Raw genomic sequence first — 24,207 nt, forward strand, 5'->3', positions numbered from 1 at the left:
CACCAATATGCATTGTCAGTGACAAAGAGCATGTGGCCATTTGTGACAACAAAAGGAAGGTGCATGATACACAGTCACTGGCTCTGCAGGGCTATGCAGACAGTCAAGGAATACCATTACTGCGGGGTGCTTAGTGAAGTGCCTGAGTAAAGGGGGAACCAGCTTTGCCCTTGGGGACCCCATTACACCCCAAGAACTGCTGCTGTAGGGCACCCTGTGTAACTGTGTACGTATATAGTCACACAGTGTCTGGTGCAAAGAACGCCTCTTTTTTATTACAAACCCTTTTATTACAAAATCATAAGCATGCAATTCTGTAACATAGCACTATCACACCCAAGCACATTGCATGACACTTTAGGTGAAATGTTCAAACTGAAACTAGACAGTATCACACACATATTATTGCCCTACCAGCCACACTCAGGCAGGCGTTACTTCTGCCGGATCCTGTTTAGATATAGAAAGACACAGCTGATTCCCATCATTCATAGTGACAGTTGTGTCCCAGAAACCCACTGGGAGCACGGAATCAGCACGTATCCTTGCTCCGAAGGGCAGACCAACATTTTCATCGGCCAGTCAACATACAGCCTCGTTCTCTCGTGTTTCTGTGTAAAGACACCTTAATTAATAAACCTTGTCATTCAGTGACGTCGCACTCATCGTCACCAGCACTGTGACTCCCGTCTGGACAAAACTCGCTCACCCGTGTGCTTCCTTAGGGCACACCACACTCTTCCTGGGCACAGGGATGCAGAGACAGCCCTGGGCACTGCACAGGCCCCCCCCAGGGCAGGGAGACCTCCACAGCACCTCATGCGTGGCTGAGAGGACGCTTGTTTTCAGTGTGGGCGCTGAAGTAGGAAGGCAGGGTATCTTTGAGCTTACTGTCAGCATGGGTCGGGTGACTCAGACTTGGTGCCACTCTGCATGTGGCCATGAGTGACAGTGGATGCGAGGCGAGTATAATCTGGGGGTTACAAAAGAGTTTTTAAGGAGCAGATAGACTCACAAACACAGAGTCTGTGGATGATGAGGATGGACAATTACATATCATATTAATACGTCATATTAAGTTACATGTTTGAGTGCATAGAAAAAAGACTGGAAGATATCCATCAAATCATTTGTACTGGTGGATGATTTTGGGTTTCAACATTTTCCAAATTGCCTACAAGGGTCATGAACTGACTTCATGTCCCAAAAATCCCTGACAAAGCGGCTGAACCCAGTCCTTCCGTCTTCCCAGCCCTGCTTCAGCGACAAGACCAAGAACCTGGAGGCGTACGTGAAGTGGTTCAACAGACTGTGCTACCTCGTGGCGACCGAGATCTGCATGGTGCGTGGAGGCCCAGCATGAGCTGGCGTGGCCCATGGCCAGGGCTGGGGGGACCAGAAGGGCTTCTGGAGCCCGTCCATCCCAAAGTCCAGGGCCAGGCTGGGCACCCCTCTGGGACACCAGGTGTCACCTGGCTTGCCTGCAGTGACATTTCCCCTCTGGGCAGAGCCTGGCACAGGTCTGCTGGTCTCTGACAGAGGGTGCTGGAGACCACTCCCTGAAGGAGCTCAGGGCCTCTCTGCTCCCCCATCTGTGCCTGGGCTGCCTGGGCCACAGCCCATGCTGCTGGGCTCACTCGGGGTCTAGCATTAGAAACAACCCAGCCTGTAAGAACTGGGAGATTGCACCATCAAAGTCCAGGTCTCTGGCTTCTAGGAAGGAGGAAGACCCGGCCAGTCTGAACCGGTCATGCATGTCACGTAGCTGGTCCCTCCAGCCAGCCCTGCACGCCCTCTTCTGTCCCGTACAGCGGAGGGACCCTCCTCCGAGCCCCATCTTCACCATCAGGGGAAGCCCGGGGGCCACTTTTCCTCGGGAAAGATTGGAGGTGGCACATGTGCTGGGCTGGGCTCTCCAGAACCAGGTGCTGCAACAGAGCCTGGGGTGCAAGGTATTTATGGTGTGAACACCTGTCCTGGAGGACAGGGCAGGGGCAGGACTGGTCGGAGGTGAAGTCCTGTAATGCCTCTGCCTGTGGCAGTTTCCTGTCCCAGGGCCCACACCAAGGCCAACAGCACTGTCACCCTGCTGCCCTGAGAAGGACAGAGCGGGGCAAAGGTGGCTCTCCGAAGGGGTTGGGCGTGTCTGGGAGGCAGGCCACTTCTGCTCCTGTCAGTTTGAGAAGAGCACAGCGTGGGGCCTGGGGTTCCCGAGCCAGCCCAGGGGGCTTACCTGAGTGAAGCCCCACCCACAGCCCTGCCTGTGGACAGCCGGCCCCTTGCAGGGAGGAGAGGCAAGGAGTGTGCTCTCTGCTTCTGGAGGGGGCACTGGAGCTGAGCCCAGGGGAGAGGGACCTCCCTGTGGAGATGGCTCCTGTGGCCCCACCCCCAGTGCCCGCTGGTGCTGGCTCGCCCAGGGTGTGCTTGAGACCCTGCGCCCTCAGGCCACAGGCTGGCCAGATCACACATCTCAGCCATTAGGAGGGACTGGCTGGGGGAGCAGAGAGCATTGTCAGGGTCAGGGTTGGAAGGGGACCCGTCATCACTGAGGCTCAGGTGCTCTGTCCCCAGCCATCCAAGAAGAAGCGGAGAGCCCAGGTGATCGAGTTCCTCATCGATGTGGCCCGAGAGTGCTTCAACATCGGCAACTTCAACTCTCTCATGGCCATCGTCTGTGAGTGGTGGGCTCCTGGGAGGTGGGTGGGATGCAAACCAGGGTGCTCCTATGTGCAGAGGGTGAGCACCAAAGGTCCAGGGAAGGTGCTCATGTCGAGACAAGCTCAGCCCCCTTAGGGTGCTTGGAGAGGGTTTGGCAGCATGTCCCCAGATCCAGGGAGAAGAGGGGCCCAGAGCAGGACCTGGACACCAAGTGGGGCCAGCGTGCTGGGGCCTGGGACAAGGGCCTGCGCATGCAGAAGCCAGGCCCACCCCAGCACAGCATCTCCCTGCTGTCTGACGGCTGAGGCCGCTGCAGACCTCAGCCCCGGTCAGGGTGCAGCTCTAGGGACCGGGCCACCTGGGGCCCACGGAGGCCTCCTGCCCAGGCTCTGCCTGGGCTGTGCGGCCCTCCCCAGCGTGGCCCTTCCTCCTCCAGCCGGCATGAACATGAGCCCCGTGTCTAGGCTGAAGAAGACCTGGGCCAAAGTGAAGACTGCCAAGTTTTTCATCCTGGAGGTAAGTAAGGCTGCTGAGCAGCCCGCAGACACTGGCTGCCCTCAGATACAGCCACCCACTGCGCCCCTGTCTCCTTCCAGCACCAGATGGATCCCACTGGGAATTTCTGCAACTACAGGACGGCCCTGCGCGGAGCCGCCCACCGCTCACTGACCGCTCACAGCAGCCGGGAGAAGGTAGGCCGGGGGCCTGAACAGCTCCGTTGCTTGGAGTCCCTTCTGTTTTCGATCAAAATGTGGTGCCAAGTCCTTAGGGTCTCACACCGCCTAATTCTAACCTCAGTACCTTCAGAGATGTGGCCTCAGGTCCCAGCGGCATTTCTGGCCATGACTGGCCTGAGCTTCCTGCTGAAACGGCCTCTTCACAGATCAATTCAGTTGCTCCAAATTCTCCTATAGCCTCTAATACAAGAAGCCACCCACAGGCCTTGGGACTGCGGGGACCCTCTGGGTTAAAGCCTGTCACCAGCCGGGGTGACCAGCCTTGCTCATTGCTGTGCACAGCACACACCAGCGCCGGCAGGGGCTGGGGTCTGGCTGGCTGTGGGAACTCTGGCGGGGCCAGGTCCCTGCAGGGTTTGTGCAGGTCTGCTTCCAGCCCCTGGGGGGGCCATAGGACAAGCTGCCGTTCTCAGAATTCTCAGCCACTCTGGAACTGCACGGGGCAGACACAAGTAGCCAGGCTTGGGGTGCTGGCCAAGACGCGCACACTCCTGGCCGACTGGCCCTTCCTGCTCAAGCTGCGCGCACTTACCGGCACGGACCCAGGAGAGTTGAGCAGGTGGGGGCCCCAACCCCAGGACAGGGAGCCTGTGCCCACCCCCTACCCCCAGCCAGGAAGCCGGAAATGGGCAGCAGGACCAGGAACCTCACTTCACGGAGCACCGATTCCAGGAGAGCTGCAGGCCCCCAGCCCCATTAATTCCAACAACTGTTCTGTGGGGTGGATTTCAGCGTCACCACTTCCCTGAGAGGAGCACAGTCATGAGGCGATAGGCAGCAGGGCCAGGCGCCAGACTCTAACCTGTGTGGCTCCGGCTCCGAGTCGTATGGTCTTTGCGCAGCACCAGTGCCTCCTGTTCCCCGGGGCACAGGCTCCGCAAGGTAGCCACAGGGCCTGGGAGGTGGCTGCAGCCTTGCATCCACGGCATCAGTTGTGACTCTGTGCTCTGCACTGCTTCTCTTCAGTCTGCACCGAGGCCGGTGGCCGTGGCCTAGCAGATGCACTGGGACCTCCTGTTCCAGCTCTGGGTGGGGCACTGAGACTCTGCGTGTTGAGGTCTGGTGTTAGAGGCGGCTGACTTACAGAGCCATGTGTTCAGTCTCACTGCATTCACCTCTAACCTCTGGAGAGGGGCAGACTGTGGGTGGGGCCCACAGAAGGTGCTTCCCAGATGGATGGAAGGCTGGAGAGTGGACAGAGGTGTGGATGCATAGGTGGAGGAGTGGATGAAAGGAAGGACAGAGGGATGGATAGAGAGAAGGAATGATGTCGGGAAGGAAGAAGTGAGGGAAGGAAGGAAGGAAGGAAGGAAGGAAGGAAGGTTGGTTGCAAGATGCTCTCACAGCCCCTCCCAGTGCCTTTGCAGCTGCAGCTTAAGGCCCAGAGGCTTTGGCAGTCACTCTGTGCTTTCTTCCTGCCCGTGGCCAGCTCCTGTCTTCACTGCCCTATCCCCACCTCCCCCATTCCGGTCTCCATCACAGGTCCTCTCTACTCAACTTCTCTGGGTGACCTGCAGGCTGAGTGGGCTTCTGGTGGAGCTGCTGAGCTTCAGAAAGCAAGGGCAGTGGGATTATAGTGCAGTCCAGGCAGGGAGACCAGCTGGGACATTAGAGCTGGGTAGGGTGGGCCCGGGCCCACGTGGACAGGCGGGAGTGGTGAGAAGTGCTTGCTCGTGGACAGCTCTGCCACCCTGAGGACCAGCTCTGGCACCTCCAGGAAGCCTGGATCAAGGCCTCGGGGAGCCCTTGGTGTCCTCAGAGTCCCTCTGCCCTTAACCCACTCCCTGTCCCAGCATTTCTGCCCACTGGGCCCAGCTCGGCCTTCACACACCAACCTGGGCCTGGGATGCGGCAGTGGGGGGGGGGTGCGGGAGAAGGCTCAGCACTGCACCAACCACAGTGTGAGGGCCTAGTGCCTGGTGGTGGACCAGCGCGCTAACATGCTAGGGCTGAGCACGCAGCTGGGTGGCTAGAGAAGGGTGTCCTCTCTCAGTGCTCAAGACTATGGGCAAGGCAGGCAGGCCTGCACTCCCTCCAGAGGCTCTCAGGGACGACCCTTCCTTGCCTTTCCGGCTTCTGGTGACTCAGGAGTTCCCTAGCCAGTGGCCACATTGCTGCCACCTCTGCCTCTATCTCCACATGGCCGTCTTTCCTACGTGTGTGCAAATCCCCCTCTCTTTGCAAGGACATTAGTCCCTGGACTGGACCCAGCATCGCCAGCATGACCTTGTCTTAACTCTCTCCAAATACGGTCCCACTGATGGGCACCGGGGCTTGGGACATCGATGTACCTGTTGGGTTGGGGGGATACAGTTCACCCCACAACCGCGGGGTGCAGCCAGCTGGTTCCCCAGAGCGGTCTGAGCTGGAGTGGTGTTCTCAGACCCTCAGGGCAGGCGGAGCAGGGAGGGAGAGGCAGGACCCCGACAGAAGCGTGGGCTCTACCCGCCGCCGCTAAACCTTCAGGAGCCCAAGCAGGGAGCACTTGGCCGCATCACAGTGCAGCAGGCTCAGGTCTTCAGCATCAGAAAACACAGAAAATGATAAGTTGTTAAATGTATGTTAAAGAGGAGGCCGCAGAATGTCACAGCAGGTGCCCCATGGCACTCGGACTTAACGTGTGCACTGTCCCTCCCGACAGGCACTGGAGGCAGGGTCCAGGGGCATTGGGGCTGTGCACCTTCCACCCCGCCAGCCCGAGGTGGAGCAGCATTGGCAGTGGGGGCTCAGCCATCGAGAGGGGCAGGGGCTGGTGAAGCAGGCTGGGCCCAGTGAGCGGGCCTGGGCCTCTGCCCGAGTGGCATCCACGTTGTCCCTGCGGGACACACCACGTAGCCGGGACCCCGTGCGGCTGGCCAGCTGTGTCCAGGAATCCTCTCCTGCCTCTGTGTCCTAAGGATGCACCTGACGTCCCTGGGCCAGTGCCGCTGGCCAGGGCTGACCTGCACCCTGTCCCTTCCAGATCGTCATCCCCTTCTTCAGCCTGCTCATCAAAGACATCTACTTCCTGAACGAGGGCTGTGCCAACCGCCTCCCCAACGGGCACATCAACTTTGAGGTAGGGCCACAGCTGGGCAGGCCAGCACCACAGCCCCCAGGGCAAGGGGCGGGCTGACTGCCAGGCGAACAGGGCGGGCTCCCGGGGTCTCCACACCAGCGCAGGTGCAGCAGAGTGACGTGCAGCCCTTGACAGGCCCCAGGCTGACAGCTGGCAGGTGCTGTGCCGCTGCCCAGGGGCGCCGTGCGTGGTCGGGGAGGCCCCTCCAAGGAGGGACCCGAGCAGCAGGAGGAAGCAGTGGGATGAAGGACAAAGTGGGCACTTGGGAAAACGACATCTCCCTGAGCCACACTCACCTCTGTCAGCGCAGGGTCCTCTCCTCCCAGAAGCCCCCTAACCCCCCAGGCGGAGGGAGGCCCTCGCACAAGAGGCTGGGCATCCTGGGTCCCAGCGCTCCAGTCCCCAGCTCCTCAGAAGCCAGGCGACTGTGCCGCTCTGTCTCCCCACCCGCTCCGGACCCAGCCAGCACCTGGGGCTCCAAGTGGCCAGCACATACAACCCAGATGGCAGGCGACCTGAAGTCATGCTGAGGGAACTCACCCTGCAGCAGAGCTGCCCCAACCCACAGGCCCTCCAGCCCCCAGCTCCCGAGGCAGTTGGTCCTGGGCCGTCCTGTGAGACCAGAGCCGGACCAGTAGAATGAGGGAGCTAGGTGGGCATGCTGGGAGCCCAGAAAGGGCTCTGCAGGTGTTCTCTGGTGACGGGCACCCAGCAGATACCCTCTGCCTCACACAACCACCCCTGCAGGCCTGGCCCCCCAGAGCGCCAGCGGGGACTTGCAGTCCAGCTGCAGTGTCCAGGCTGGGTGTGTCGTGGAATAGGCGGGGCTTGAGAGAGGCTGCAGGGGTTCCAGCGCCTGGAGCTTCAGGTAGCCCCCCAGCTCCCCGCCACACCAGATGTGGGAGCATTTTCCTTTTCACTTTCCTGAGTCTGGGGGGCTAGAGGCAAGACAGCAAGGTGATTCAGAGGGGGCGGGGCCGGCCCAGGGCCCATCAGAGGAGACCAGGAATGGGGCTTCCACCCAGTCATGAATAGATGCTGCTACTTATTTAAAATCTTACTTTTTTTCAACCTAAATAAATGTATTTAAATTTTTCTTACAAATTTTACTTCCATGCATTTACTTAAATGTTCCTTAAATACATTTATTTAAATTTATTTGCGTGCTCTTTAAACAAACAAAAGTGGCATCAGTAGGACAGCCACATCCACAAACAGAATGAGGCTGAAGTAGCTAGAGGCGCTGCCTGCTGAGGGCAGTGACCTGACCCACCCTGCCTCTGCGACACGTGGCGAGTCCCCGGTGTCAGGCGCTGCTGATCCCTTGGAGGGCATGAGCAGAGGTGACACACACCCAGCTTACTGCCCCATGATGCTGCCATTTATTGCCCTTGTCCCATCCTGCTCGCCCTGAGGGGACCAGAGAAGCCTGCCAGGGCCGGCCCCACTCTCCCCGGTGCTGTCGAGGCCCTGGGAGTGGAGTGCAACCATCTCGTCTCTGTGACCCGGGCAGAAGTTTCTGGAGCTGGCCAAGCAGGTTGGGGAGTTCATTACATGGAAACAAGTGGAGTGTCCCTTCGAGCAAGACCCCAGCATCACCCACTACCTGTACACTGCCCCTGTCTTCAGCGAGGACGGTAAGGTGGCCCCTGCCCCACAACTCCTGGGCAATGGGACTCTTGTGTGGCCTCTGGGTCACACTGTCAGTCAGGGCCCCTGCTCTGAGCACAGCACGCCATGCCCACATTGCTGGCTCTGGGAGGGAACAAGAAGGCTGCCCCCTCCCTGGCTGGGCGCTGGCCACTCTCAGAGCACTGGCCAGGGCCAGGGAACTGCAGGCTGGACTCCCCAGGTCCAGACTTCTCCCTGGAGATAGTTTAGGGGCAGTTGGGCACCACAAGCCTGGAGTACCTTGTGTCTGACCCACTTACACACCAGAAAAGTGGGAGTGACGATAAGTACTGCCTTCCCAGGGCCCATGTGAAGATGTCGTTCTGTAGCTGGTGTGCATGTATGAGTGTGGGTGTGATACACACCAGCACCAGAGGAGGCATCTTTTCTTCAGAGTGCTGTAAATGTCTGTCCCCTCCAGAAAATCAGCATTTCTGCCTGGTCATTTGTTAAATACAACAGATTTGCCGGAGAGTTTGCTCAGTGAGGGAACTCCAGGAGCTCCCTGGTTCAGGAAGAGAAAGTGCTGAAGAACCACGTGGCCATTGGGGCCTGAGCTGCCCCTCCTGGTGGCGCAGTGCGACCCCATGGTGAGATGCTCCCTGGATCCAGGACCTGTGAACCCCCTTGGGAGCCTCCTGCTCAGCACTTGTGCCCCAGAGAAAATGTTCTATCAAAAAGAAAAAATCAGAAAGAAGGAATTTCTAGTGACTTTGCTTTTTAATTGTTAATACTTTCCACTTTGCCATTTTATTTTTTTACATTTTGGACCTAGTAACTTTTTGGAGTCCCTTCACACAAGAAGCTCAATAGCCTGGTGGGTGAACCAGCCTGGGCTGCTCCCACCCCAGCAAGCTCTGTGACCCTGGGCAGATCCCTCACCTTCTCTGAGCCTCTTCTGCTGCATCTATTAACTGGGGTCATGTGAGAACATCCTTCCCGGGGCCACTGGGAGATTTTCTTGAGTTGGCACAGCAAAGCCCATAGGACCACGATCCACTGACACTGACTGTATCAGTTTCCTGTTGGCACTGAAACAAATCCCCACAGAGCTGGTGGCTCAGATCTACACAGGGTGATCCTCATTCAGTTCTGGAAGTCAGAAGTCCAAAATCGGTTCCACTGGGCAAAAATCAAGGTGTCGGCAGAACCGGTTATTTGTGGAGGCTCTGGGAGGAGAGTTGTTTCCTGGCCGCCTACAGCCTCCGGTGCTGCCTGTGGCCCTGGGCTCACGCCCCTTCCTCCACCCACAGGGCACATCACTCCAACCTCCCCCAGCACACCGTCTCCTCTCCCCTGTGGTCACGGCTCCCTCGATCTCCTTCTTGAAGGACATTTGTGATGATCCATGATTATCTTTCCATCTCCAAATGCTTTCATTTACTGAATTTTTTGAAAGAGACAGAGACATTGAATTTGTTGTTCCACTTATCTGTGCATTCATTAGTTGATTCTTGTGTGCACCCTGATGGCAGATCAAACCTACAACCTTAGCATATTGAGCCAACACTCTAACTAACCGAACCATGAGGCCAGCACCAGATTCTTACCGTAATCACACCTGCGAAGTTCCTTTTTGCCATAGAAGAGAACATCTTCACAGGTTCTGGGGATGAGCCCCTGGGAGTCTCTGGGGGCCGTTATTCCACCTACAACACCAGTGATTATGGCTATTGTCGTCATCGGCCAGCAGACAGTGGGCAAGCGAGCGTGTCAAAGGCACATTCGGAGAGGAGCAGAAGGGGTCTAGGGACAGGGAGGAGATGAGGGAGGGGCATGCCATTCATTCCTGGAGACAACAGAGTTTCTAGAGAGGCTGCTACGTGCCAGGTAGTGATTCGGCTGTGAGCACACAGATAAGAGCCTGGGCCTCCTAAAGCTCCCTTACAAAAGGGGCACCTTCCCTCTGACCCTTTCTTTCTCCTGTGCCTCCCGAACCACAGAAGTGAAGAAAAGCGAGAGAAGGGAACTCAGTGGTACTCAGCACCAGCTGGGTCATGCAAAGCCTCTGAGAAAAGCTCTGCCTGCCTTCAGCTCCTAGCCTCCCCGGGCAGGGCTGCCTAGCAATCCAGTCAGCCTTGAGGATCTCTGACACAAACGAAAATATAGAAAATCTCAGGAAAGAAACAGAAAATATAAGAGCCAAAAGGAAATTTGAGGACTGAGAAATACAGTAAGTGCAATAAAAACCTGGGTGGATGGGCTCGACTCCGGAATGAAGAGCACAGAAGAACGAATCGGTGAGCGAGAAGGTAAAACCATGGAAATTATGAAACACAGCCTCGGGGGCCCGTGGGGCTGCAACCAAACATCTGCCACTCCTGTCACAGCATCTGGGGACGTGGGGACAAGAGGACGATGTGGGAAAGTACTTGAAGAGATAATGGCTGGAAATTGCCCAGATTTGGAAAAGTCATAAACTCACAGATTCAAGAAGCTGAGTAAACCCAAAGAGGATAAACCCAAGGAAACCATGCCAAGACACACTGTAGCCAAATTTCCGGAAACTTAAGAAAAAGAAACACATCCTAAAGCACTGGGAGAGACATGACATTTCACCCGTAAGGGAAAACAATCCAAATGACATCAGATTCCTTGTCAGAAATGGCTGTGGCCAGAGGCAGTGGCACAGTTTTCAAGTGCAAGTGCTGAAAGAAAATAACCAGCAAGCCAGAATCCTGTGTCCAGTGGGAATGCTGTTCAGGAATTTACTATAGATAGATCAAGATGGAATTTTATAAGATTGCCAGGTAACCCACAGGAAAACAAAGATGAAAACAAAACACAGAGAGAACAAACAGAAAACAAAACAATAAATAAGTTAGCAAACTCAAGCTTTAACAGATCAGTAATTATACTAAATGTAAATGGTCTAACTACACCAAGCAAAACACAAGATCAGCAGAGTAAATCAAAAAGCATGACCCAGCTATGCTGCCTACAAGAAGTTCATTTCAAATATAATGATATGGACAGGTTAAAAGGTTAGAAACGAGGAAGCAACCAAAGGGAAGCAGGAATAGCAATATTAATATCAGATAAAGTATACTTCAGAGGAAAGAAAATTTCCAGAGACAGGGGTATTATTTAGAGGGTCAACCTGCCAAGAAGACATTGCAATTCTAACTGTGTGTCTGCCAAACAACAGAGTCGCAAATTTATGAAGCAAACACTGATAGAACTAAAGGAGATACAAACAGTGCACAGTTACAGTTGGAGACTTCAGTGCCCCTCTCAACAATCGATGGAACGACTGGACAGAAAATCAACAAAGAGCTCACCAATGACATCAAATAACATAACTGACATTTATAGAATACTCCATACTATACATTTACAGAATACACATTTTTTTCAATTGCTCACAGGACATATACTAAAATAGGCCATATCCTGAGCACATAAAATAAACAACAAATTAAAATAATTGAAATCATAAAAAGTTTGTTCTCAGATCACAGTGGAATCAAACTAGAAATAAATAATGTAACAGAAAAATCTCCAAACACGTAGAATCTAAACAGCACATTTCTAAATAATCCATGCATCAAATAAGCTTCCAGAAAAACAAAAAAAAATTGAACTGAGTGAAAATGCAGTAAAAATTTGTGAACCCAGCTAATGCAGGACTGAGAGGGAAGTAGACAGCAGTGAATGCATATATTAGGAAAAAGAGGGGAAGTCTCAAATCAATCATCCACGTTCCCATCTCTAGCACCTAGAAAAAGAGGAGCGAAATGAATCCAGAGCCAGCAGAAGGAAGGAAATGAGAGCACAGGAGAGCAGAAGTCAGTGAAATTGAAACAAAACAGCGATAAAGAACGTCAATTAAACAAAGAGCTGGTTCTTTGAAAAGAAGGGTAAAATTGCCATCCTCTAGCAAAGAACCTCTTGACAGAGAAAAAAAGAAGACAGAACTTGCGAATATCGAGAATGAACGGGGCACCACTGCAGACGCCGCCGACACTGACAGGCTAGTGGGGCAGCACCGTGAACAGCACCGTGCACACACATGTGACTGGTGAAGTGAAACGGGTCACCTTGGAAAACACACACTACCACAGCTCGACATGAAATGCATCATTTGAATAGCCCTATAACTATGGAGGAAATTGAACTTGTAATTTCAAAATGGCCAAAAATGAAATGCCTGGAGAATTCTATTAAACACTTAAAGAAGAGTTAATACCAATTGTGCACAATCTCTTTTAAAAATATAGAACAGGCAACTTCCCAATCCATTTCATGAAGTCAGTGTTACCCTGATACCAAACCAGATAAAGACTGTATAAAAATAATAATAGAAACCAATACCCCTCATGAATACAGGTAGAAACATTCCTTAATAAAATATTAGCATATGTAATTGGGCAATATATAAAAATAATTATCATCATGACAGTGGTTTTTTTCCAGAGATGCAAGGCTATTTAATATTTGAAAATCATCAGTGTAATCTACCATATTAACAAGCTGAAGGAGAACCACTTGATTATATCAATCATAGAAAAACATTTCGCAGATTTTTTAAATTTTATTTCTTTATTTTTAGAGAGAGGGGAAGGGAGGGAGGAGAGGGAGAGAAACATCAGTGTGCAATAGAAACATCCATTGGTTTTCTCTCACACGCCCCCAATGGGGACCAAACCCACAAACCAGCCATGTGCTCTGACCTCGGAATCAAACTGGCGACCTTTTGGTTTGTGGGACGATGCTCCAGCAGCTGAGCCACACCAACCAGGGCACATTTCACAACTTCCATTATGCATGCCTGGACAAAACTCTCAGAAAAATAAGACTAGAAGGAAATGGATCAACTTAACAAACTGCATCTGCAGAATCGCTTCAGCTAACATTATATTCGGTTGAGAAGGACTGAATGCTTCTCACTAGGATCAGTACAGGCAAGGACATCTACTCTCATCACTATCATTCCACATAGTAATGGAAGACCTAGTGTGTACAATAAGGAAAGACAAGGAAGTAAGGCAAGAAAGGGAAACACAGACAACAGTATGGTGATGACTTGGGGGAGAGAAGGGGGAGAGACAGAAGATGGTAAAGGAGGGATAAATGGTGATGGAAGGAGACTTGGGGTGGTGAACACACACTACAATAATAGGATGATACATTATAGAATCATACACCTGACTATATAATTTTATTAGCCAATGTCACCCCAATACATTCAATAAAAGTTTTTAAAAGACATACAGCTCAGAAAGGAAGAATTAACATCATCCCTATTTGCAGAAGTAAAAGTATCCCAAGGAATCTACAAAAACTCCTGGAGCTTAGTGAGCTCAGCAAAAGTTGTAGAATACAAGATAAAAGTGCAGAAGTCTACTGTATTTCTGTGTGCTGGCAATGCCTATGAAGACACCAAAATTAAAAATACAGTACCATTCATAATTGCTCCAAAAAATGAAGTAGGCGTGAATCTAACGAAAACATGTATGAGATTCATACGCTAAAAATGACACAATCCTGATGAGAAAAATTAGAGAAGAGCTGAATGTACGGAAAGACGTGCTGTTCATGGATTGAAAGACTGAACGTAGCAAAGATACGAATTCTTCTTCTCAGATTTAAGCACAAGTTTCATGCAATTCCTACCAAAATCCCAGAAACATATTTTTGTAGACAGAGACGAGTTTATTCTAAAATTTATATGAAGCAACAAAAGGCCTAGAATAGCTGAAACAATTTTGGAGGGGGGAAGAATAAAGTGGAAAGGATCACTCTACCCAGTATCAAGGCCAAAATTCTCTGGCCACAGTGACAGAAACAGTGGGGCAGTGGCAGGACAGATGCGGGAACCGCGACAGAGCCCCAGGACGGGCCCGGGGTTGACAGGGCCGAAAAAGCGGGTCAGGCGGGGGAAGACAGCCTTCTCAACCCTCGGTGCGGGGTGTTCAGACTTCCGCGGGCCCAAAAATTAACCCTGACCTAAGGGTCACACTTAAACAAAAATCAACTCAAAAGGATCACGGACTCAAATGTAAAACTATGAAAAAAGCAGAGAAAATATTTAGGATGTAGAACTAAACAAAATTTCTTATAAAACTAAGTACACAACTAAATATGACTCAGCAGTTGCACTCTTACACACTTATCCCAGAGAAAGCAATCCTTATGCTCACACATAAGCCCAGACGCAGCTTGTCCACCGACTGGGGAGCAGCGCGGACGACCCCCCACTCCCCAAAACCGAGGGGGTGGTCGGGCAGCCGCTGGTGCCCCCACCGCCGAGCCAAGCGCTGCGCAGCACAGGGCAGCGGCCGACGTCCAAAGCTCCCGAGAATTCTGCTAGAAGAGCCAGTCCCAAAAGGTTACATACTGTTCGACTCCATCTGTCACATTGTTGAAATGACAGAGAGGACAGATTAGTGGTTGCCAGGGGTTAGGAAAGGGAAATGGGAGGGAGGTGGGCGCGGCTATAAAGGGCACAGGAGGGCTCCTGGTGGGAGGCACGCTCTGCTGTGGGTGGGGTTTGGGGGCGTCGGTGTCAGCTCCCCCAGCCATCCTGCCCTGAGGTTTTGCAAGTGATTGTCATTCTGAAACACTGGGCACCCAGTGCATGGCTCTGTGTTACTTCCTACAACTGCCTGCGAGTCCACAATTATCTCCCAACGCAAATTTAATTGTAACACTCTCCATGTAGAACAGGTTATTATCATCAACCATAATTGGGTAATTTCACTTCATTTTCTGGCTAGGTCTTTATTTGGCTTCTTATGAAAGTGAGAGCCCAGAGAACCACACAGAAAAAGAGAGGTGGAAATCTCTCAGGTGAGTCTGTGTGCCCCGGCAGGAGTGGGGGTGGGCTGGGGGAGGGGGTGGGTGCTTGGAGCCTGGACAGGGCTCCCGGGCTTCATCAAGCCTGGCTCATCCACCTCCTGGGAGTCCCCAGCTCTTGAGGACAGAGCACAGGTCAGGCCATGACCCTGGGTTGAGGGTGGAACTCAAGGGCTGGATAGAAGAGGAGGCTGGGACCATGACCTTGCCATGGCTGGTGGCTGCCCCTGGAGGCGATCAAGACGTATGTCCCCGGGGCTTAGAACCCCTAGCCCCCATCCTTGTGCCAGAAGTAAGGCATGCACCACCTTCTGCTTGTTCAGCCCATTGGCACAGCCGAGTGGCAGGCTGAAGTGACCGACATTGGTGGGCCTGAGCCAAGGACATGGCACAAGGCCACCTGGGGTGGGAGGCCACCTGCTGAGGAGGTCACACACTGGAGAGAAGAATAACCAAGGGCCGGGCCTGTTTAAATCTGCAGGTCTTCTATTTTGGGAAAGACGTGAGGATCGGGGAGCTGGAGGAGGAGGAGGAGGAGGAGGAGGAGAGGAAGCCCTCTGCAGCCCTGACGTGGCTGGTCCAGAGGTCGGGGAGGCCTGGGTGCCTCACTGCTCTGCACACAGTGACTCGGTGGCCCGGTGCCCGACATGTTGACCACGTGGCTCAGGAGACTTTTCTCCTCCTTTGGTGGGACCTCGACCCTGGCAGGGCCCAGGACCTCCAGATTCGTGGGCAGCACGTGCCTCAGGGGCCCTGACCGCGGGACCATGGTGGCCACATTGCCGAGCAGTCTGTCCATCCTCCACGAGGACCCATTCTCACCAGGCGACTCCAGCGTGGAGGCCAACACCGCTCTGCTGCCAGGGGCCTGAGAGACTGGTGTGCTGTGAGAGGGGTGCTGTGGGAGGGGCCCCGCACTCTACAGAGGGCCCCTCCCCTGCCCCTTGAGATGGACTGGTTTCTGCAGCCCTGGGCACCCCCTTTCTGGATCTTTTTGGTGTCAGGGGACGGCTTTCTGGTGATAGCTAGGACTCTGGTCAGCAGGACAGACTTGAGTCACGGAGTTAGCAACCTGTACAGCACCTTGTAAACTGTCGAACTGGTATAAACACATTCATACACCATGCGTCCCCATGTCCACGTCACGTCTCTCACCAAGGGCATCTGCCGGCACACGGGCCAGGGAACACTGTGACCATGGGCAGGTGCGGGTGTAGGGGCCACTTCCACCCCAGGGCCCCCAGGCCGTGCCGACTGACAGGGCCTGCTGCCAAGTGAGTGCTCGACAAACCTCGGACGAGCAGATTTCACAGCCCTGTGCACAGCCAGGTGCCTCTCTGTCGTGGGTGGGGTGGCAGGGGGAGTCTGAAGCCGGGAGGCACCCCCAACCCACCATGAGACTCCAGCCATGGGGCTCCCACACAGCCCCGTACACACTGAGCCAAGCTTCTGGGTCCGGGAGCAGATAGGTTGTGGGGCTGCTGAGCCCTCACTTGGCATGTGGCCAGGCTCCCCAGCCAGGAAGCCCGGGGGTGTGCTGTACACCACCATTCCCAGGCAGAGAGGTGTGTGTCAGGGCTGAACTGACACAGCCTGGCCGGCTCCCAGCCACCTTGGGCCCTACCCAAGACCAGGCTCAGCTATCTGGGCAACGGGGTGACCTTGGGACCTTGACAAGATTCCCAGAGGGCCAGCAGCCTGGCAGAGGCAAGGGGCACTGCATGTAAGGGAGAAGACGGGGCTGCTCTGTGCCCTGACCAGTCCCCCTGCTCCAGCTGAGACCTCAGAGAAGCCAAGTCTGCAGGGAACGGGCGGCAGAGCGGGGACCAGGCTTCAGCTGCACCTAGCTCCTGACAGGGGCCTGGGCAAGGCCCTTGGGCCAAATCTGAAGTGTCCTGGGGGTCCCTGGAGGTGGCTAGAAACCCCTCATCCCCTCAACCCCTCAGCCCCACCCAGCGTGCACTGTCGGGGTCTGGCCTTTCCTGGGGCTACGTCAGCAGGGACTGTCTGCCTCCTGGTCACACTGAGTGGGGCCTCTCAGGAGCAGGGTAAGTGGTCTTGCAGACACACAGTGGCAGCTGCAGGGCTGGGGGCCTTGGGCTCTGGGAGGCCTGCCCACCACGCAGTCCCCTCCAGAGGGAGCTGTACTCTGCCCCAGCCCCAGTAGATGGGACATTCAGAAGGAGGCTCCCAGCCCACACCAAGGGCCCAGGCGTCACCTACCTCCTGGCTCCATCTTCTTACTCCTGAGGAACTCAGTGCAAGGGCCTGTGAGGAGACCCCAGAAGGCTGAGCTCCGGGGATGGCAGCTGTCCCTTCCTGCCTCCCTCAATCCCCCACCCGGGCCCAGGATCCCAGCTCTCTCCCCAAACCAGCCCCCAGGTGCCTCCCACAGCCGTGCTCCCTGCAGCCGAGGCCCAGCTCAGCCGGCTGCGTCTGCAGGAGATGACAGCAGCCTCCTCCCAGCTGTGAGGAGCTCTGGGAAAGGATGCTGGAGAAAGAGGTGCAGGGCCTGTGCCTGAAACTCCAGGGCAGCCAGTCAGTCCCACTTGTCAGTGCTAATAGAGGGTGTGGCGGCACCGCTGCCCCAGGCCTACAGGCCCCACACCAAGGAAATGCCCTTTCCTATTTCCTGCTGTACTGCTCTTCCCACGGCCTGGCATGCTATTCCCCACTTTGTGGATCTCACTGGAGCTCCAGCCACTGGGGAAGGAGTCCTGACATGCTCCCACCAGCCCCTGCGTGGCCTGGCACAGATGGTGGGTATCAGGAGAGGGTGGTGAGGGGATGCCTGGGCTCAGCCCTAGTTTGGGGGAGGGTATGACCAGCCCTGTCCAGGGGCAGGGTCGGGTGACAGGGACTGAGTACAGTTGTGTCTCAGGTTTATGCAAGGGCCCTGGGTAGGCTGTCCACCTCTCTGAGCAGCCATGAGGTGCCAGGCCCCAGGGCAGCCGGGAGGAGGGCCTTCCCTCTAAGGACCTGCCCAGCAGCCCCTGGCTGGGTGCCCTTTCTCTGGGTGCAGTCTCGAGGCCAGAGGGGGTGGTACCCCACTCACAGCCACACAGGTGGTTCCTTAGCCACATCTAGGACTCAGGGCCCTTCCTGGCAGAGGCCCTCTATCCTTCCACCATCCTGCTCAGACCTCAGACAGCCCACAGGGGCTCCAACGAGCAGGGCCTACACTTTGGAGCAGACACAGGTGGTGCCCCAGACTGATGCCCCTGAGGCCCTGCTCAGTGCCAGAGGACACGAGCCCAGCACACTCCCCAGTGTGAAGCTGCCACTCGGTGCTCAGGCCTCAGGGCTACAGGCTGGCTGGCAGCCCAGCTGTGCCCAGGCGGCCAGGAAAGGGCTGTGGCTGGGGCCTCTCCTTCCTGCCTGGCACTTTCTTCTGAGCCCCTCCCGGGAAGGGAACAGGTAGGTGGGGCCAGGAAGACCTCCCAACTGGGATTCGTCTCAGAGGCCTCAGACCTGGCTGGGGTTCAGAATCAATTCTTCTCACATGGGTGACTGCGGGTCCTCGAGACCCTGCCCCACATTGTGGCATCCTTGGAGAGCCCCCCCAAAGTCTGCCATGCCCCATGCCCTTCAGGTCCCTGGGAAGGTGTCTCATTATGACCAGTGGCTAATCCCTGGAACCCAGCCATAGCCAGGCCTCTGGGAAAGCCTGTCCCTTCTGCACAGAAGACCTCTGGGCAGGACTCCAAGTAACCCCAGGGTAGTCCTCAAAGAGGTGGCCAAAGTTGTCCCACAACACCACAGACCCTGCCCCTGACAACTCGGGGACAGCACCAGCGTGGCCCCTGCTCCTCAGGTCTCTCAGGCCGCTGTATCCCACCCTGTTGCAGGACTTATCCTCAGTCCTCGAGGGTCTCCCCCGCCACAGCACTGCCAGCAATGCCCTCCCCAGGCTCGAACTCTCTGCTGATGAGCCCATCGATGGCCAAGAGCCACAGCCACAGGGCCACTCAGCTGGAAGCTCCGTTTCACCCCTAAACGCAGCTCTCCGTCGTGAGTGCCCAGCCCAGCCCTGGCCCAGCAAACCCCATGAAAGTGGTGCCGTCACCGTCCCCCAGGGCCAGGGCCGGCAAGCAGGGAGCGGGATTAGCCCATCACCGCAGCCCTGCACGTGGGCACCGCCGCTGAGATGAGGGACCGTGTCTGTGACAGGCCGCAGGTGCATGCGCATCGGTGTGAGAGGAACAGGAAAGAAGGGGCATTTGCACTCACTTGTGTTACATTAAAAATCTCTTCAAAACTAAAACATTAAAAAATACACAGAAGCCTAATCATGATAGGATAGTGAACGTTTGAAATGTGCACTGGGTGGATGGAGAAAGACTTTCTGCTTTTGAATCATGCCATGTATTACTTATTTGAATTAATGAATTAAAATTTAACACACACACACCTCTCAGAATCTGAGGGGAGAGAAAACTGCAGCCAGTTTCCAGCTGTGGGAGGCTTCCCTGGCATGGGTGACCAGACAGGGTCTGCATACTCTGAGCTTCACAGGATATTGCTCCCGAGAGTGCCGGCGCCAGCCTAGGTGCCCGCCAGCGGGGTTCGGGGGCCTCCGGGTCCTTGACAGCACTTAGTGTCATCAGGACATGTTCTTGCTGCGAGGTGCATGTGTGCCAAGATGAGGACATAAGTCAGGAAAGATGACGGAGGTCAGAAATCCCAGCCTGTGTCACTGGGCAAGAACAGGCACGCCCTGGGGGGTGGGGGAGGGGTGGACGGGGCAGACTGCAGGGAGTGGGAGGCAGGCCTGGGGTGGGGGCAGGGGGCGGCTGCAGGGGCAGAGCCTGGGGTTCCGACCAGGGTGCCCCGGGTACAGGGAGCACAGGAGTGGCAGGGAAAGGCTGGATTTGTTATAAGCCCTTTAACACTATAAATCATTTTCAAGCAATTCTCTGGCTTTAAAAGTAACTTTTAAAGCCAAATCATAAAATTTCATTCAAGCAACCAACATACAACAAAAAATCGCAGTGAATCGCTGTGGGCGGCAGGCTGGGCTCCCGCACCCGAGAGGGCCTGTGGCTTCGCAGGGGTCCAGCACCCAGCGTGGCAAGCCAGGTGACAGGCAAGTGCAGGGGCCACTGAAGGCAATGTACCCCTCAAAGGTGCCTGCTTCCAAATCAGTGTGACCCCAGCACACGGTGAGGGGCTGGGGCACAGGCAGGGGAGGGACAGGGACGTGTCTCAGGGCAGTGGCCATGCAGGGCCTCTCCAGGCACCAGGAGCAGAAACCTCAGAGTGGAGGCAGGAGGAGCTCCACACGCTCCCAGAAACACAAGCATAAGGGTTGACAATGATTGAAAAAGAAACAGCTTCTGGAGATTGTCTTAGGAGCACAGAGTAAATGAAGGAAATATTAAGAAAATATAGTAAAGCTCAGACTGGATGGCCCACTCTCCCACTCTTGGCTCTCAGTGCCGAGTGACAGAGGCTGTGTCCCAGGCAGGTGCAGCCAAGCACACAGGGCCGCCTGCCCCCCCCACTGCAGGCCCAGGCAAGGCTCCCTGTCTCCCCCAGAGGAACAGGTGCAAGCATGTCTCAGTGCCCACCCCCCTCGCTCCTTCTGGCCAAAGATAAATCCTGAGTAAGTATAAGATGAGTGGTTGGGGCCCCCTTTCTCCACCAGCCCCCACATTCATAGGGTGGAAACTCAGCCTTAGGTGCTTTAGTCAGAGGACATAGAAACCCTGGCCGCCCTCACCACAGCAGGGTGAGGACCCAGAGTGGCAGAGGCCAGCCGAGAAGACCAGGCCGAGCTCTGGGAAGGGTCTTGTGACTAAATGATAGGTGCAAGAAAGAGGGGGTGGAAGGCAAAGTAGGTGGCTAATGCACGAAGAGGATTTTGACTTTTACTCTCTAGGTCCTTGGAAGCCATTGAAGAGTCATGGTCCCTGACAGGGTCACATTCTTTTCCCTGTGGTCAGTCTGCCAGTTGGGGAAGAGGGAACCACTGGGGGCAGACAGGCCATCAAGGAAAACAGGCAGTGAGTAAAGAGTTCGAGGCAAAGCTTATCCAGGTAGACAGATGGGTGGATGAGTGAATGGATAGATGGATGGAGGGAGGGAAGATGGGAGGGAGAAATGGAGGCAGAGAAAGAGGGATGGTTGGACAGATGGGGCAAAGTGATGGGAACAGAAAGTGTTAAGGAAGTAGGCTGCACAGGCCGTGGGGACCACCTGCATGTGTAAGAGTCATGTGCTGCAGCCCAGGGCTCTGACACACAGCCTCCCAGAACTGCCTACCTACCTCTGCTGCTACATGTGCACCCCATTTATATCCTCGTTAATCAATATTAACAGCCTACTAGGTATCCTTTTTCATCTTTCTCCTTGTTCTTATAAACATGTATAGATGAAAAGATAGTGGTAAAGGAGTTTTTAACCAAATTTAGATTTTTTAAAAGATTTTATTTATTTATTTTTGGAGAGAGGGGAAGGGATGGGGAAAGAGAGGGAGAAAAACATCAGTGTGTGGTTGCTTCTCGTGTGCCCCCTCCACTGTGGACCTGGCCTGCAACCCAGGCATGTGCCCTGACTGGGAATTGAACTGGTGACCCTTTGGTTCAAAGGCCGGCGCTCAATCCACTGAGCCTCACCAGCCAAGACCCAAAACTGGATCTTATTGTGCATATTACAACTGGCTCTTTTCTGTTGATGCAATAGATCCATGTATGTCTCACTCTTTTTAAATGGCTGTATGACACCAAGTCTGGGTGTCCCTTGATGTATTATTCAGCCTTTCTCCTACTGATAACATGGGACTAGGGGGAGAGGGCAGCACGAAGTGGCCCAGGTTTTTTTTTTCACTGTAATGAAACTAAAATATTCTGTGTGTATCCTGCTGTGCTGTATTTTTTAACTCTATAGAAATTAAATGGATGCAGCAAAAAAAAATCATTGAATTTGACTGCATAAAATTAAGGACTTCCGTTCAAAGAAGTAGACAATGGCAAAGTCGGTGGGCAGATAATGGACTGGGAGAAAATATCTGTGAAGTCTGAAATTCAAGGGCCCAATGCCTAGATTCCGCAGCAAGCATCTGTAAATCAGCAGTAAAAAGATAAGAGAACGCCACTTAACAGTGAGCAGAAGAGGCAGATGGCAAAAACATGAGTCCTGGAAGAGTGACACCTTCATGAAGGAAACCTAAAACATCAGGGGAAAGCACGTGGAAACCAAGGTGAAAAATCACTTTCTACGCAAGCGTCAAGAACTGGGAAAGTAGAAAACGTCAGCCATGGACGGGATGGCGAGGGGACAGCTCCTGCTGCTGCTGAGAGACACTGTGGGACAGCCAGGCTGGCAGGCCCGTTAGCGGCATTTTTTAAAGATATATTTTATTGATTATGCTATTAGGGTTGTCCCATTTCCCCCCCCCTTTATCCCTCTCTGCCCTGCACACACCCTCCCACCTGCATTCCCCCCCTTCAGTTCATGTCCATGGGTTATACATGTAAGTTCTTTGCTTCTACATTTCCCATACTATTCTTAACCTCCCCGCTCTATTTCCTACCTACCATCTGTGCTACTTATTCCCTGTACCTTCCCCCTCCCCTTCCCAGTGCCCCAGTGATAACCCTCCACGTGATCTCCATTTCTGTGATTCTGTTCCTGTTCTAGTTGTTTGCTTAGTTTGTTTTTGTTTTTGGGTTTGGTTGTTAATAACTGAGTTTGTTGTCATTTTACTGTTCATATTTTTTATCTTCTTTTTCTTAGATAAGTTTCTTTAACATTCCACATAATAAGGGCTTGGTAATGATGAACTCCTTTAACTTGGCCTTATCTGGGAAGCACTTTATCTGCCCTTCCATTCTAAATGAAAGCTTTCCTCCTTGCCTTTCATGACCTGGAATACTTCTTTCCAGCCCCTTCTTGCCTGCGAAGTGTCTTTTGAGAAATTAGTTGACAGTCTAATGGACACCCCTTTGTAGGTAACTGTCTCCTTTCCTCTTGCTGTTTTTAAGATACTCTCCTTCTCTTTAATTTTGTCTAATGTAATTATGATGTGCCTTGGTGTGTTCTTCCTTGCGTCCAACTTCTTCGGGGCTCGCTGAGCTTCTTGGACTTCCTGGAAGTCTATTTCCTTTGCCAGATGGGAGAAGTTCTCCTTCATTATTTGTTCAAATAAGTTTTCAACTTCTTGTTCTGACTCTTCTCCTTCTGGGACCCCTATGATTCAGATGTTGGAATGTTTAAAGATGTCCTGGAGGTTCCTAAGCCTCTCCTCATTTGTTTGAATTCTCATTTCTTCATTCTGTTATGGTTGAATGTTTCTTCCTTCCTTCTGGTCCACACCATTGATTTGAGTCCCAGTTTCCTTCCCTTCACTCTTGTGCATTTACCTTTATTTCACTTTTCATAGCCTTCATTTTTTCATCTAACTGGCAACCATATTCAGCCAATTCTGTGAGCATCCTGATTACCAGTGTTTTGAACTATGCATTTGATAGGTTGGCTATCTCTTCATTGCTTAGTTGTACTTTTCCTGGAGCTTTGATCTGATCTTTCATTTACGCCATTTTTGTTTTGTTTTGTTTTGTCGTGCCTGTTATGTAGTGAGGGGCGGAGCCTTAGGTGTTCACCAGGGTAGGGCAACCCATATGGCTGCGTTGTGACACTATATGTGGGGCAGGGGTCCAAGAGGGAGCAATGGTGCTTGCTCAGCTCTCTGCTGGATTTCAGTCACTTCCCCTGCTTCCCACAAGCAAAGTGGGCCCTTTTGGTGCTGATTCCCGGGTGGGTGGGCTTGTGTACATTCTAGGACCCTGTGGGTCTCTCCAACAGACTTTCTGTTGAGAGAAATACTGTGAGGCTGGGAGTCTCTCCCTGGGCCTTAACCCTGACAGGTATTTTCAGTCAGAGGTTCGAGGCTTTATTTCCCTTCTGGGACCCTGGGTTGTGGGTCTGTGTCGCTCCCCAGTTGTTCCTCCCAGTTTATCTGCATGTGAATATAGGACCTCCCGGTCCTCCAGCTGCTGCCTCACGGAGTCCTCTCCACCCAGCTACCTGACTCTGCCCCTCCTACAGGTCTGGGTGAGTGTTTCTTCTGTAACTCCTTGGTTGTCGGACTTCCATACAGTTCAATTTTCTGGCAGTTCTGGTTGTTTTTTATTTCTAAATTATTGTTGTCCTTCTTTTGGTTGTGTGAAGAGGCACAGTGTGTCTACCTATGCTTCCATCTTGTCTGGAAGTCAGAACCCATAAATATATTTTTTAAATGTTCTCATTTACCATGTGAGATCAATATTCATTCCCACTTTAAAG

The 24,207-nt window shown here is 53.6% G+C and overlaps 1 protein-coding gene across 2 annotated transcripts in view; it reads left to right on the forward strand.

Annotated features, from left to right (window-relative positions):
- Positions 1 to 16,151, forward strand: part of RASGEF1C (RasGEF domain family member 1C) — a 70,567-nt gene extending 54,416 nt beyond the window's left edge. The window contains exons 7-14 of one of the 2 annotated variants that reach the window (XM_045830239.1): positions 1,253 to 1,342; positions 2,572 to 2,674; positions 3,095 to 3,174; positions 3,255 to 3,350; positions 6,358 to 6,453; positions 7,967 to 8,090; positions 14,844 to 14,916; positions 15,404 to 15,535. In XM_045830239.1, coding sequence (XP_045686195.1) covers positions 1,253 to 1,342; positions 2,572 to 2,674; positions 3,095 to 3,174; positions 3,255 to 3,350; positions 6,358 to 6,453; positions 7,967 to 8,090; positions 14,844 to 14,916; positions 15,404 to 15,428 — 687 coding nt within the window. In that variant the 3' untranslated portion in view covers positions 15,429 to 15,535. Of the gene's footprint in view, positions 1 to 1,252; positions 1,343 to 2,571; positions 2,675 to 3,094; positions 3,175 to 3,254; positions 3,351 to 6,357; positions 6,454 to 7,966; positions 8,091 to 14,843; positions 14,917 to 15,403 lie in introns of both variants that reach the window. The other variant, XM_045830238.1, reaches the window with a different exon arrangement.
- Positions 16,152 to 24,207: the final 8,056 nt, after the last annotated feature.

This window comes from Phyllostomus hastatus, unplaced genomic scaffold (genome assembly GCF_019186645.2).
Source record: "Phyllostomus hastatus isolate PE091 unplaced genomic scaffold, TTU_PhHast_1.1 phas_contig_150, whole genome shotgun sequence".
Taxonomy (NCBI): domain Eukaryota; kingdom Metazoa; phylum Chordata; class Mammalia; order Chiroptera; family Phyllostomidae; genus Phyllostomus; species Phyllostomus hastatus.